This window comes from Hemicordylus capensis, chromosome 5, assembly GCF_027244095.1.
Source record: "Hemicordylus capensis ecotype Gifberg chromosome 5, rHemCap1.1.pri, whole genome shotgun sequence".
Lineage (NCBI taxonomy): Eukaryota > Metazoa > Chordata > Lepidosauria > Squamata > Cordylidae > Hemicordylus > Hemicordylus capensis.
Window position 1 is genome coordinate 103,397,456 of NC_069661.1, and position 16,445 is coordinate 103,413,900.

Sequence of the window (16,445 nt, forward strand, 5' to 3'; positions counted from 1 at the left end):
GGGAGGGGGGGAAGAGGTCTAGAAAGTCGCCTCTATTCCTGAACTTTTGTTTTCTGACCGATAGAGGCCGGTAGAGGACTGTGGAGAAGGAAACTTTATAACCAGCAGCACTAGGATGGATTTTCCATCTGCCCAACCAAAGCCTCCTGCCGACGGCAAAATCATCTTCTATCCTCCTGGAGTTAAGGAGATCACAGACAAAATTACCAACGATGAAGTGGTCAAACGCTTGAAGGTAAGAGCATTTTAAAAATTCTGATTTGCATTCCATATAAGCATTTTCCTCATCAAAATTATTACTCCTTCCACCCACATATGCCCATTATAGTAATGGCTTGTGGCAAGCAAAAGGTTTCAGAATGTTCTTTCAGCAGATTCATGTTAAGATTATTTGCTTAAGATGTGTATTCTTGTTTTTACATATGCTAATCTGTAATATGAATTTCCATTTGTACTAAGATTTCTTTTGCATTTTCAAAAGTGTTGTGAGAGCTAGTATAAAAGATCATAATTTTTACTGTGTCAAACAATAATCCCTAGAGGTGAGATTGTAGATATTGGTTATGGCTAATTGACACTAATAATTCTGATCATTTTTTAAAAGAGATGTGGCATAATTAATTTTTTTGTCAAAAGCCCTATTTGGATATTACCCCAAAAAGGCACTGTATATGTAACAGCTCTGACAGCAAGTCAAAAGCTCTATCCTGGCACGTTACTCGCTCCTCCACTGCACTGCTCACAGTTACACCAGCATTCCTCTGACGAGGGAAATGCTGTATCTATGATGGGTGGGTACTTCAGTGACTGGCAGCCTGGAGCAACATAAGCTGCTAATCATGGGAGCATCTGCCATCACAGCTATGGTGTTTTCCTCTTCAGATGAATGCCACTGTAACCATGAGTGCCATGGTGGAGGGGGTGAGTGATGCTCTGGGGTGTGATTTTTGACCTGCTTTTGGAGTTTTTAAACATGTACAGTGTCTTTTGGGGGGAACATCCAAATAGTGCTTATTAGTTATAGCAGTTCTAGTTTTTATTGATTGCAAAGTAGCTGTTAGTGCAGAATCATTAACTTTGCAATATGATAATGGGGCAAACTTCAGATATGCTTTAAAAATAAGAAAATAAATTTTGGTTAAATTTGGTGGAAACTTGAATTCCAAGGTTTATTAAAAAAAAATTTCCACAATACATGAATCTTGCCCTTATCGTTCTCAGGTGTGTTCTGTTTTCTTTGTATTGAAAAATTGAAAAAAAGCAGGTAATTGACATTAGGGATGTGCACATTTTACATTAGGGTGGGGGCCGGTTCAACAGGGTGTGTGTGGCTTTAAGGGCATGGGAGGGTGCACTTGTTCCCCCAGCTATGTTTCGCCTGCCAGCACATGATTCCCTAAAAGCCCGTAGTGGCGGCAGCATACCTCCTTGCCGCCCCATTCCAACATTTAGCGGATGTAACCGGTAGTACTAGCTGCAACTGCATGCGTGACGCACACGCTTTTAGGGATTCAACAGTCTTTTAGGGAAACGCGCCGGGGGGGTGTGTAGGTGCATCCTCCCCTGCCCTTAAAGCCAACCCCCGCCGTCAAACCTTCGAGCCAGCCAGGGTTTGAACTGGTTTAGAGGCCCATAAAAAGGCCTCCAAACCAGTTCATGCAGATCCCTAATTTAGATATGTTGTCACTTTTGAAAAAGTAGTTGATATATGTATAACCTCTCACATTATATTTAAAGCTCCACAGACCTCACCCCTTAGCTCACCAGTGAGAAGCGCTTCTCTCCTCAGTCCTCTGAATTGAAAATAATCTGAGGAAAAGAAGGGGTCTGTCTCAGTTTGTACTGACTTTTGTAAAAGGTAGAAAACCCTGTGTTTGTCTTCCTTAAAAGCCATAATGAAGGAAGATGGGCCAGTTGGCAGGTCCCTTCTTGAGATGGTGGAAGATCATGATGAAATTGCTCAATTCAGCATTGCAAGGAGGAGCCTGCATGGGCTGCCACAGAGCAGGGAATGTAGTTGCTATGGCAGCCATAATGCTGGAGAACAGAAGGGAGGAAGGGCCTGGTAGCAAGTACAGTGACTGTCCATTTATCCTAACCTAAGTTTGTGGACTCTGATTAACTTCTTTGAATTAGACCTCTTCATAAGTGAATTTATGGTTCCTATAGCCTTGATATGTAGGCTAGTCATTATATTATTATTATTATTACATTTATATCCTGCTCTTTCTCCAAGGAGCCCAGAGTGGTGTACTACATACTTGAGTTTCTCTTTCACAACAACCTTGTGAAGTAGGTTAGGCTGAGAGAGAAGTGACTGGCCCAGAGTCACCCAGCTAGTTTCATGGCTGAATGGGGATTTGAAGTCGGGTCTCCCTGGTCCTAGTCCAGCACTCTAACCACTACATCACACTGGCTCCAGACTGAAGTACAAGAAATTTGGATTGGACTAAAGTAGAGGATAACAGCACTGATGTGTAATACTTTTGAGCGATGAATTTGTCTGCATACTTGGTATGGGTATTCGCTAACAGTTGTGACTTGCTAACTTGGGAAATATGTCTTTTACTAGCTGCTGATGTGTTTAAAAATTTTGTGGTGGAATGACGTGTGCATGAAAAGTATATTGAAGAGACTCTTGAATACAGAAGGCCCGTGGTAGCGAATTCATGCAGAAGTGAGCTTTGTTATCTGCTCCAGCTCCTGTACAAGTTAGCCTTTATATTAGGTGTTTAATTGATTCGTAGAGTTGTAAGGGAAAAGGGGTGTGGGTCTGTGTTTTTTGCTAGGGTCAGCCCAGAGTTCCACAAATAGTGTCTGGTTTTGGTGGAGAAATTTGTGCTTGCCATCAGTTCTGCCGCCCCCGCTCCCCCCTCTGAGTGGCAATGTTGGGCTCTTGCCTGTAATGTTGTATTGAGCTGCGTCTGAGGCTCAGTGTAACTAGGAGGGCAAGTCTCCACATTCCTTTCCAACTCTGATTGGGAGAAGGCAGTGGAGGCACATCCCTGTCACTCTGAATTCAGGAATTATCAAAGCAGCAAGTTGTCTTTGAGAGCCCTCTCTCCTTCTCTAGCAAGGCTCTGAGAAACCTGGTGGGAGGGGGTGTGTGTGAGTAAAAATGTGACCAGACAGATGTATCTATGTAACATTTGGTTAGATTTGGGAAAATCTTTTAAAACTGGCATGTACACTTTGAAATAATAAGCTTATTAGTGTTTCACTTTTGTTCATAACCTGGTGTCTAGATTCACCATGGTGAACAAACTGTTTATGCTAACTCGTAATTTGTTCCTTGGCACCATGGGAATGGATTTCTTCCACACTGTGGTTCTGCAGTGAATGAGCCTAGAGGTTGTATATGGCTAGCTCATCAAATTTATTTACCCAGTTGACTGGTCACTGTGTTTGTGTGTAGTAGTGGTGTGCATGGAACCGCGCCTCTGCAGTCCGGCGCCAGAGGGGTGGTTCTTTAAGGGCAGGGGGGTGTACTTACTCCTCCTGCCACTTCCCCCCCGCCGGCACTCCTTTAAAAAAAGAAAACTTGGGGTGGCAGCATATCTTCCTGCCGCCCCTGCCTCTGTTTTTGGCTGGAAGTACTGCCCGCGTGTGTGCACGTCATGCACTCGCTCCCGCACGTCCAGTGTGCACATGCGATGTGTGCACGCACGCACGGTACTTCTGGCCAAAACGGGGGCAGCAGCAGCAGGGAGGTACACTTCCGCCCCAAGAAGTTTTTTTTAAAAAATGAGTGCCGGCAGGGGGAAAGCGGCAGGGAGGGTAAGTGCACCCCCCGCCCTTAAAGAACCGCCCCCGGTGCTGAACCTTTGAACTGCTCCACATTCGAACCAGTTTGAAGGCCTCTATAGTGGTCTCTGGACCAGTTTGTGCACATCCTTAGTGTGTAGTGTGCTATCCAAGTGCTGCAGATAATCTGAACTATATGAACAGATGGCTTTAGTTTGTATATTAAAGGTAAAGTGTGCCGTCAAGTCGATTTCAACTCCTGGTGCCCACAGAGCCCTGTGGTTTTGTTTGGGAGAATACAGGAGGGGTTTACTGTTGCCTCCTCCCGCGCAGTATGAGATGATGCCTTTCAACATCTTCCTATATCACTGCTGCCTGATATAGTACCAGTGGGAATTTGAACTGGCAACTTTCTGCTTGTTAGTTAAGCATTTCCCTGCTGTGCCACTTAAGGTGGTCAGTTTCTATATAAGGAAGCAAATATATTTCAAAATATCAGTCTTCAACCTGGCACCATCTCTTAAGATTTTGCCTGTGTTGAGCACTTGATGAATGATAAATAATGAATAACCAGCTCTCAGCACACATGAGAATAATCAAATGCATCTGTATAACACATGTAAAAATACAATGACATAATACCAAATGAAAATACAACATACAATGGAAAAATAAGAAAACAGTGTATACAGGTATCCAGACAGAGTCCGAGATGTCTTCACAATGAGAAAATGATGAGTACATGCAGTACAGGTGGTAAGTCCTCAAATCCAAAGGGAGGAAACGATGTACTCAGTGAGATGTTGTAAATGCATATAGTTCAAGTCATGAAGCGTTCATTCAAAAAAAGCAAACAACATACTCTGTGATGACTGATGATGGAAGACAAATCACACCAGGGAAAACCACACGACAGCCACCCAGGGATAATTCTCCCCTTGGATTTGAGGACTTATCACCTGTACTGCATGTACTCATCATTTTCTCATTCTGAAGACATCTCGGACTCTGTCTGGATACCTAAATACACTGTTTTCTTATTTTTCTATTGTATGTTGTATTTTCATTTGGTATTATGTCATTGTATTTTTACATGTGTTATACAGATGGATTTGATTATTCTCATGTGTGCTGAGAGCTGGTTATTCATTATTTATTATTCATCATTTATCATTCATTATTATTTATTGTCCACGGGTTTTGCACATTTTTTTCCTTCTCCATTCCGTGGACCCTGGTTTTTTCTTGCCTTTTGTGTTGAGCACTTGACAGTTATTCTTTACCTTTCTGCGGAGAGAAGTTTGAGAGAGTGGCGAAACGAAGTAGCTTATCAAGTATGTAAAGCAAACAAATCTGTTAAGAAACACCGACATTTCCTTACCTTTTTGTTAGTAGTTACGTGGACAGTTGAAATATATTGGATTTAATTTAAAAAGAAACAGTGCCCTTAATTACCTCTTTTGCTACTTGTGGTACTGTTTGTACCACTCTCACTATTAGGTGAGAGTGGTGGGAAAGCTCTTAGCTAGTGGAGAAGCACTCTGGTTTTCTGTCTACTATGACAATTTTTTTGTTGATCATTTGCTGTCACTTTTTCTTCCTATGACAATTATGTAGGGGCAGTGTTCCCTCTAAGGCGTGTGTGCACGCTCACACGTTTTTTAATGTCTGCTTAGTTAATGTTAGGTCCTGCCCAGTTGTATCAGGAAGGCCCTACTCTGAATGCATGTGTGCGCACACTGCCTTGATACTGCCACCCAGAACAAAACTCATTCTGCACACAGATGAAAAAACTTAGAGAGAGTACTGTGTAGGGGTAATCTGCTTCAAATGCAGCTACCTTTTTAGAACACATCTCTGATCCCATATTGCTCTAGAGTGCATGTTGATAAATATGTTTTAGGACCAATGTAATATTACAGCACCAAAGTGGCGGCAGTCAAAAGGATTTCCCCCTGGCTGGTGTACGAATTGAAAGCCTCTGACCATGTCTGTTCAAATATATGCAATGTTTCCATTCAAACAGTTGCTCAGGATGCTGGCATTAAGATGCTACATACATTTGGCCAAGTGTAGGGGAAAGAAGATTTTAAATATTATTCACTATGTGGAGTATTGCTATGGGAAAGCCCTGAGAGGGGGGCTTCCATATGGTTACTTAAGCCTAAGGTTAACTGCATATCATCGTGATCGATTGCTCTCATAGTTAAGAATACTCTTAATATTTTCATATTAAGAATGCTGTGTTATTGACGAGCAGCTCTTTGGTTTTTTAGATTATTGCAGAAGAGAACTCGGCTTAATTTCATGTTGTTGCAGTTGATGGGATTTATTTATTTAGCTTCAGTTTGTGTTGGCCTGGCTCAATTTTACAGTTGACTTTCTAGTTTAACTACTCATACCTTTCTAGCTATTAAAAATCACTGTGGTTCAGTATTGTGCTAGTAGTATCCGGGTATCATAATTCATTGCTTATGACATTCAGAGTTCTCAGTAGAAATAATAGTTGCAGTGGACTGTATCTGTATCCACTTAATGGCACATTGCACAGGGGTCCTCCAATCTTGTTTGGTTTTGGTAGCACATCTTCAGGAATGATACCCATTTTCTTCAGCTCCAAATTTGGAACTGCAGAGGAGAACAGGTGAGTCAGTTGATGAAAGAGCATTCGCCTTTGGGTTGCAAACACTGATTGCAAATAAGCAGATGTCTGGAGCAGGGTGGATTTGATTTAAATCAAACTGATTTAATTCACGATTTAATTCACGATTTAAATCACTAGTCAGTAAGGTTTGATTTAAATCATAGTTTTCTACATAAAGACTAATTCTTGCTGGTATAACTTTAATATGCAAGTAGATGAAGATTTTTAGAATAACAACTTTTCATATTAGTTTTTTTATCCCCAGTTTAATAGGTTAATCATTCATATTTGGACAACTTTTCTGTTGTACTTACGTAGGAGAAAAATAACCATTACCTTAATAATAACAATTTAAATAGATTTATTCAACTGAAACAATAACATTACAGCACAAGTGAATTTTGGCCCGTTGAATAACGGGCACTAGTAACGGCGCTCCTGGCCCCCCGCCGCCATTCCCCCTCCCTCCGCCGTTCCCCCCCCTACCTTTAAGGGCCAAATCGGCCCAGGCACTTGCCCCCGCCAGGCCGGGGAGACGGAGACCGGGGGCAGAGCGGAGGCCATGTAACCTTAAAAAAAAATTTACTCCCGCGGCCGACGCCGCTGACCGCCCACCCTCCCTCCCAGCTGTCGAGTCCCCCTTACCCTGGCCGACTGCTGTCGGCCGTACACAGCCCTTAATTTAAGAGGCAGAGAGGAGCTCGCAAGCAGAGCTCCTCTCTGTGCAAAGCCTCTTGCCGAACTGCCGCTTTGGGCGCAAGGGACGCAAGCGCCCAAAGCGGCAGTTCGGCAAGAGGCTTTGCACAGAGAGGAGCTCTGCTTGCGAGCTCCTCTCTGCCTCTTAAATTAAGGGCTGTGTACGGCCGACAGCAGTCGGCCAGGGTAAGGGGGACTCGACAGCTGGGAGGGAGGGTGGGCGGTCAGCGGCGTCGGCCGCGGGAGTAAATTTTTTTTAAAGGTTACATGGCCTCCGCTCCGCCCCCGGCCTCCATCTATTTTGGCCGAGGCGGCGGCTCTGCCGCCGCCTCGGTCACTTTCCCGCCGCCACCTCTCCAGCTTCTTCGGGGCGGCCGCTTATGGCTGCCGGGTGCCAGCGAGCGTGTCTCCCTTGCCCTGTTCTGGGCCTGCGCTTCGCGCAGGCGCAGAACAGGGCAGGGAGGCACGGACACCAAGCGTTTTATTAGAGAGGATATGTTATTTGCTTAAACAAACATCCATGTTTGTTAACTAATTTGGCTAAACAAAATATATATATTTTAAGAAACTTAGACTGTCAGCCCAGCCTACACATGAAAAACTTAAATACTGTCCTCTGTAGCTCTCTCCTCGTCTTCATCTTCTTCTTTGTTCATAATCTGGAAAAGAAAAACAAGCTTTCCTGCTTTATCGGGTCCCAAACGATTTCTCAATTTAGAATGAATGAGTCCAAAGGAAGAGAATATTCTTTCAACGCCTGCAGAAGAAGCTACTGCTGTTAAAAGTGAAATCATTACTTGAACAGTCTCTAAATCCAAGTGCTTAAGTGACTTCCACCAGTTCACTGGTGTGACTTTCTTTAAAATATCTTCAGCAAACATATATTTCTTGAATGGTTCCCCCTTAGCTTTGAAGTTTATTATAGTTGGCATTACAGATGGATGATTGCTGGATACCCATGTCATAGCTAACTCCTCTTCCTCAGCACTTAAGTTTTGACCCTGGTACTGGATATTGACAATATTTGCCAAAAAATGAGCTGGAGACAGTACTTGTCCCATTCGTTTTTTTAATGCTTGTAATTTAATTCTGTCCATGTGTAGTTCTGTTTTTAAGTGTTCACTCAGTTCCTTCCAAATTTCAACAGCATCAGCAATAAAACAGCTATTTTTCTGTATTTTGTTTAAAGATTCAGAGATGGGTTTCAGGATGCTCAGCATATGTTCAACATTTCTCTTAAGCCCAATGTTGAGGATTTTGGCCGTGACAGTGCCATCTATTTTATCTCGATTTTGTTCACAAACTGTCATCAGAATAGGCCAGTTCTTGATATACTGCTCAAAACAGTCCACCACAGAGTTCCATCTAACATCTTGTGGGAGCGTTAGCTTGGTTCCACCCATCCTTTTCAGAGCTGCTGCAGCAAAGTGATTGTTACGGAAGTATTTAGCAATTTCAACAACATTAGTCTTTATTTCTGGAACACTTAAGTCTTTGGCTAAGAGGTGCAGCAAATGAGCACTTCAACCATATGTTATTAGCTTTTTATTCCCTTCCTGCTCTTCTAAATTTCTTCTCATCTTGGATACATTTGCAGCATTGTCTGTGACCAAACTGCGTACTAGACATTTGAATTTTTGTTCACATGTTATTATAGCTTTTACTGCCACTTCTTGTAAGTATTCTGCTGTGTGTGCATTTCCTGACGTATCAATTGTTTGTGCAAGGAAGACTTTCCCTTCTTCTGTTGTTATACAAGCACATACAATAGGATCATTGTGGACATTACTCCACCCATCAATACTTAGGTTAACAATTCTACCCTCCAGAGCTGTTGCACATTGCTCCATTTCTCTGTCATACACTTTATCCAGCAGTTTCCCTGCAACATCTGCTCTGCTGGGTGGACTGTATCCTGGTCTCAGTGACTGAACCATATTAATGAAATGTGGGTTCTCAGTCAGATGGAAAGAAGAGTTCGTTGCATAAACAAACTGGGCAATTTTTTCATCAATTAACTCCTTTTCTAATCTGCTAGTTTTTATCACAAACTTATCTATGGTGGTTCCAGGAGGGAAGGATTTTTTCTTTCTTTTAGGTGATAGTGATAGGTGGCTGTGGGTGTCTGATGATGATGCTAATGAAGCACTATCCTGGATGGATAACTCTGAAACTGTAGAACAGGAGGATGGTGATCTTGAAGGTGGATAGTTTCCAGAATCCATGAATTCCCCTAAACAAAAAAGTCAATGCTGTTATTTTATTGTTTATACAATTTCTGCTTATTGTACACAGCACTGCCCCAAAAGGAATATTTGCTTTTCTTCATAACTGTACCAAATGACAGTAACATGCAGTAATAATAAAAAATATAATTTTGCTCAAACATGACAGTTCAAGGCATTCTTTAGAAATATTATATGATTCAATAAAAATGTTTACCAACCTGAAGATCCTGCCTGTTCAAATGTGTTTCTTTGGTCATCTTCATCACAGCACTTCTCATGATGTTGCCTCATTCGGGCCACCAGGCCTTGCATTTCTTTGTTGCAGTGTTTGCATTCTGCACGCATGCCTGGCTTACCGATAGGTAAAGGAACTTCATTAAAATATTGCCAAACTGGGTCTCTTTTACGGCCTGCTGCCATTATAGGTTTTTTCCTCCAAGGAAAGAATGTGATAAACCTCAGGTCATACACACAAAAAGATCCAAAGACTTGTCTGTCTGTGGCTATGCAGTATTGTGCTCAGAAAGTTTCACTTTCATTTTGTACTGCTTGTCTGCTTGCCCCTCCCTCCTCACACTTAGTTTCACTTTCTTCTTGTGCAGATCTATTCCACTCCAAACAATCAGAAAAATATTGTTTCTATTCTATTTCACTGAACTTCTTGAAACTTAGCACTGAAGGGGTTGATTCTGTATTCATAGATTTGTAGAACAATAGGATTAAGGTCTTTTTCTCAACTGTTCATGTCATAACATTTTTGCTGTGAAGAAGAGGCATGTGATCTCTGCTGAGTCAAATTCAGTTTTGAGAATTGCAAAAGTAAACCAAGCATCTGTGATAATATCTTGTAGGCAGAGAAACTGCCCAATAATCTTACAAAAACCTCTGGAAGAGCATGACATTGTGAATGGATTAATGGAATTTATTTACCCAAAAAATTAAACATATACAGCCTTATTCTACATAATTAAAAAACTAATCTTTATTTCATGATGGAATAACCTTTGGATGGTACTATATTTTCCTCAAAAAGCATTTTATTTAAAAAAATCTGATTTAAATAAAAAAAATCTGATTTTTTTGATTTTTTAAAAAAAAATCATTGATTTTTATCCACCCTGGTCTGGAGACCTGTACTTCAGCAACAGAGAGCCAGTGTAGTGGTTAGAGTGTTTGGGTTTAACTGGGGAGACCTGGGTTTAAATGTCTGCACAGTCCTGAATCTCAGTGGTTGTTCCTGGGCCAATTATGGATCCTGGGCCCTTCCTGAGCCTTTCTGGAAGGGCGGTATAAAAATTGAATACATACATAAATTTTATGTACCCACATCCTAACCTACCTTATAGTGCTACTGTTAAGATAAAATGAGGTTGGTGAACCATATAATCTGCCCTGAGCTCCTTGGGCAAGGAGTGGGGTGTAAATGTAATTAAAGAGGGAAGAGGAACCCATCTGGTGCAGACTGTGTATTTAACCCTGGATTGGGTGATCCCTCCAAATAAGAGAGAGTAAAGTTTCTTTGTTCATTTGCATACAGCTCCTTAGTACAGGTTTCCAATGCCTTTCTGTGATTGGATCACTGCAGCCCAAATCTCTGGATGATTTAATCCAGTGGTTTAATGTGGATATTAGAGCATGGGATACAAGGTGGAACCCTGTAGGCCAGTGGTTTATACAGTGGAGTGATAGTCTCCCAGCACCAGTGACCTTTGCCCAGAAACAACTGGAGCACAGTGCCACCTAATCTCACCACTACAAAGCAGCTCAGAAGTATACAGTACTTTTTTCCAAATTAAGTATTTAGTATTATTATTATTCTTCTAAGGGCCAAACTTTGACAAAAGTAGTCACAATTGTTTGTTCACATGTCTGTCTCATTCACATATTGAGTGAGTGTGTTTGTGTCTGACTGACTGACTTAATCATTGAGAGGGAGGTATGCGTGCGGGGAGCTGAACGATTTCTGCCTTACCTCCTGCAGTCTATTGCCCCACTCTAGAAATGATCTAGACTAGAAGGAAATTGCCCCTGGAGTGATGGATCATAAGATGGTAAGTGAGGGAGAGTTCAGCTGCTCTCTTTTGTGCCCTTCTGATGGTAAAGTTAGATTACCTCTTCACCTCTGCTTTTTGTGTGAGCAGGACAGACTTGTGGCTACTACCATCCTATCTTGTTTTGCTAGATTTTATTGCTTATATCTGGTGCTGTATGGCTGAGGTGCTACTGTAGCAATAATTTAAAAACATCTGCTGCCTTGAGATGCTAGATTGTGAATGCATTTAAATTCTAGTTTAAATGTGTTGTCCAGTATTTTCAGCAAGAAAAACCTACTGTGGGGAATTCAAACTTTTAATTGTCGATGTATAATTTATGTTCGATATTGTTCACTTAATAATGTGATAGTCAAAATTGTTTAAGGTCTGTATTAAAACATCTGTGGTGCAAATAATTGCCACCATTATCTTCCTCAGCTCTCTTTGGTAGAAATGTGATTTGCATAAACATTCAGGCTACATGTGTGATAAATGCTGTGACTAAACAGATGTAGCATATATGCCACTGTGCTATGTTGTTGTTGTTTAAAATGTACAATTAAAAATTAGTTTTGATTCCAATCAAAAGTATTAATGACTATCAAGTCAAATGAGCTCAGCTCAAAACCTTGTATCAGTTAGACTCTGTTGGATATAATTTAAAATGTGACTAATTGAGATAGCCCAGAAAGGTGTTTGGGTACAAGTTTAGAAGAAGTGCTGCATTGCCTTGCGTTGGAGATAGTAGTTATTAAATTATATCCTTCTATCTGATATAGCGAACATACCAGTTCTTGTGCAGCTGAACACCACCTGTAGGAGGATGAAAGAGTGATTTTATCCACTAAAAATTCATCCCCTCCTCACCCGCCATTTACCTAGCCAAACACTGCAGCACCTCTCTGGTCTATACCAACTGTAGGAATCTTCAGGGTCTCCTCTACCTTTTACCCACTTAAGGCTGCTTGCTTCTTCTCTCCTCAAGACTTTGCTTTCTTTTTAAATATTGAAACTGAAACTTCCAATCTATCTCCTCTGTCTTTCATCCTCATCAACGTCTCCCTCCAAATACGGTTCCTTTGATGAGTTGACTACCCTGGTGCTTAAAGGGTGGGATACTATGGTCTGGAAATCTGATCCAGAGGCACATGTTCTCTGAGCCCAGTTCCAGCTCCAAGTTGCCCTTAAACAGTAAACGTTACTGCCCCTTTGCAGTGGAGAGGAGATGGGAAGGACCAGCCTCTCAGAAGGAGTACCTGCAGTAGGGATGTGCAAAAGATTTCGGGCACAGAATGATCTGTGCCCGAAACGAACAATTTCGGGTGATTTGGGGCTGAACCGAATCACCCCCGATGTCCCCCGATATTTTTCGGGCACGAGCCGAATCACCCGAATTTCGGGCATGAAAAATTCGGGTGATTCGATTCACGGTTGATTTTTGGCGATTTTTTAAAGTTTTAGTGACTTTGGGGCAGTTCGGGGGCATAGCATGGGATCTGGGAAAAAGGAGTGGGGTGGGGTGGTAGTGCCTAATGGGTGCAGGCTACCACCCCAATTTCAGGGGGATTGGGCAAAGGGCTGATTTTTGGTAAATTTCTGAAAATTTCATGTCTTTGGGGCAGATTGGGGCATATTGGGGCAGAAAGTGGGGCCTGGGGCAGAATAGTGGGGTGGGGTGGTAGTGCCTAATGGGTGCAGGCTACCACCCCAATTTCAGGGGGTTTGGACAAAGGGCTGATTTTTTGAGAATTTTTGAAGTTTTAGTGACTTTGGGGCAGACTTTGGGGCAGCAAACTTCTGAGGTGTGAATTCTCATTCTATCATAGCAAATGAGATTTTTTTCAATTAAACAACTCTCATGACCCCACTTTCACTTTTTCACACTTTCCTTTACTATGAATAATATGAGGAAGTAATCAGTTTAGCACACTTCACCTTATGAAGACAAACCTCATACAAATAAATTCACCATAATTCACCCCTCTGCCCACACTCTTAAATTGGGGATGGGTGGTAGCCTCCAGCCATTAGGCACTATCTACCAGCCCACCCCACTCCTTTGGGGCAGATCCACTTTCTGCCCCCAATCTGCCCCAAAGACACCCAAATTTCAAAAATTCTCGAAAAATCAGCCCTCTGCCCAATCCCCCTGAAATTGGGGTGGTAGCCTCCACCCATTAGGCACTACCACCCCACCCCACTATTTTGGGGCAGATCCACTTTCTGCCCCCAAACTGCCCCAAAGTCACTAAAACTTCAAAAATTCTCAAAAAATCAGCCCTTTGTCCAAACCCCCTGAAATTGGGGTGGTAGCCTCCACCCATTAGGCACTACCACCCCACCCCACTCCTTTTTCCCAGATCCCATGCTATGCCCCCGAACTGCCCCAAAGTCACTAAAACTTTAAAAATTCACCAAAAATCAGGATTTTGCCCAATCCCCCTGAAATTGGGGTGGTAGACTCTACCCATTGGGCACTACCACCCCACCCCAAAATTTTGCCCCTGGGCCCCTTTTTACCCCCCCGAATCGATTCGGATTCGGGTTAAATCTGAATCCGAACCGAATCAAGGGTGATTCGGGTGACCCAGATTCGGGCACAAAACAGAACAGGGGTGATTCGGTTCAGGTCCGAGCCGAATCACCCGAAATCCCTAATTGCACACCCCTAACCTGCAGCAGTATTCCCTCTAAGGGATATCCACATGCACACACTCACAGGTTTTTTCATGTCCGCTCAGTTAATTTTAAATCCCGCTCAGGTTGAATCAGGAAGGCCCCACTCTGGATGCATGTGCACGTGCACTGCCTTGATACTGCTGCCCAAAACAAAACTCATTCCACACACAGATGAAAAAGTTTAGAGATAACACAGACCAGCCTAATTTTTCCCCTGTGTAGGAGCTCATCAGGTAGGGTTGTATACTGAGCATGCTTGAGACAGAACTGGATCATGTGACTTGATTTGCAGCCAAAGGCTCCTCCCAGCCCCAGTTTCTGTTCTGTCTTGCTTGAGATAGGATGTGTGTGGAGAGAGCTCTTGCTACCTAGCGTTTTTTTACTTTCTGCTTTGCTCTACAGCAGTTTGTGCTTTATTTCTTCTCTTCTTCCCGCTCCATTAGATTGTGCAAGGGTGGGAAGAGAGCTGTTCTCAATTTGGCAGAGAAAAAACCTCCAAATTGATTTCCTTTTTCTGTTCTGATTCAGCTGTTTAGAAAACGAAACTAAAAGTATTGTTCTACCTTTTCAAAAGAGATTTTCGGGTTCAAACTTATGGAGCTGGCTCATACCGAGGAGCTCCTACAGGGCTCCCTCTCAGAAGGGTTCCAGCTGCCGCAGGATCTGGGCAGCTCGGGGAAAGCAGCCCCTGCTTGCATGGTGCTGGCAGCTTCGGCCTCCTCAGTGCCTGCCGCGACCAGGTGCCCAAGCCCTCGGAGCAACTATTTCCCAGAGATCCAAAGAAATTGGAACATTGCGGAGGCTAACCATCACCAAAGAAAAAGAAGCACAGGGGGACCATGTCTAGAGCTGAAAGCCTTCGGCTTAGTGAGAGGCTCTTGATAAAAGCGGTCTGCAAATGGTCAAAAACAAAAGTGTGCCATCACAAACTGCTGCCTCCCAAGGGGGACGACCAGTTCCCTTCGGATGATATACTGGCATCTATAGCCTCGCCCAGTACGGGCTCAGTGGTTGAAGGGGAACTGGCTGGTCCAAGCTTTCCCTCCCCACTGCCTAGGCCTTCTCTTCTGCCTGCTGTTCCCTCTGATGTCTCTCCGACTACAACTGTAAGTACGCCTGCCCCGCCATTTCCCCCGAGGGTTACACATTGGCTAAAGGAATTCTTCCGGAGGGTACTGCTGCCCGATTGCCCCGCAATCGAGCTACCTGCGGCTCCGCTTATTGAGCCACCTGTGGCTCTGGATAGTCAAACCACTTTACCTCCAGTGAGCCTTCTCCTGGCGGGCCCTTATCATGAGCCACCTGCGGCTCCGATTACATATGCTGGCAGCACCTGCCCCACTGGCACCTGGCCCTAGCCGATGCCGGCTACCCTTCAAAAGGGGCAATGACCGGCTATCTTCCTCCTCCCCGGGCTCTAGCCGCACAGGCGAGCCATTCCAGTTTCGGAACGGGGGCTATTCGCGCTGAGGCCACTGCCTTCCAGGCGCAAAAGGTGGTGCAGACACTCATCCTCTTCCTCCTCTTGGGAGGTTGTGAGACCCAAACGAACCTAGACACCACCCCTCCTCCTGTATTGATCCCAATGGCACCTGCCCCCCCACTCCCAGGTTCCTCTGCCATCCCCACCTCCGCCATCAATTCCTTGCACTCAGAACCTGTAGAACCTATGGGCTCCAATAAGGAGGATGGGGAACTCTTGGAGGAGCTGGTGCCCCTATCTCTAACTCATCTAGGCTTTTTGCTTCAGCAGATTTTGATATTCTTTTATCCAAGGCAAAGAGAACAAATAATGATGTGGCACCCTCTGAATCCATGGAACCATCGACTACCTTAGATCAGAATGTGTTTCCTTCTAATGCCCCTGTCTGCGGCGGTGCCCTTCCCTCCTCTCTTTCGCAGGGTTATGTGCGCAGAGTAGCAGTGCCCCGCATCTTCCAAGAAAAACTACCATCTTTCTCAAGAGGTAATGGGGCTTCTGGCTACCCCCAAAATAGACCCCCCAGTGGCCTAACTAGTGTCAGGCTCTATCTTGCATACGGAGTGACAGGAACAGTTAAAGTCACAGGAGAATAGACGGTGTGATACCCTCTTAAGAAAGGTACATGGCGCCACAGCCACCACTATAAAGGCGGCTACTACCAACTCCATCTTTGTTTGGGCTTCCATGCTCTGGGCTAAGGAACCCGTGGCCCTAGTCCCACCGGAGCTTACTAAGCTTCACCAGGGCATCAATAAAATGGCCCAAGCAGTGGCCCATATGGCAGACTCCAGCTTGGACTGTATTCAACAGTCCTCTAGGGCTATGGTGGCAGGAGTGGTGGTGCACAGATCCTTATGGCTAAAAAGCTGGAACGTGGACTTGTCCAAGCTCTCTCTGATGTCAGCCCCCTTCTCAGGGACTAACCTCTTCGGTCCAGC

General features: G+C 43.7%; 1 protein-coding gene across 5 annotated transcripts in view; it reads left to right on the plus strand.

Annotated features, from left to right (window-relative positions):
• The window catches only part of PDS5A (PDS5 cohesin associated factor A), a 130,914-nt gene that overhangs the window by 976 nt on the left and 113,493 nt on the right, over positions 1-16,445 (plus strand). For all 5 annotated transcript variants that reach the window (XM_053252359.1, XM_053252360.1, XM_053252362.1 and 2 more), the window contains exon 2: positions 65-235. In XM_053252359.1, coding sequence (XP_053108334.1) covers positions 65-235 — 171 coding nt within the window. The remainder of the gene's footprint in view (positions 1-64; positions 236-16,445) is intronic.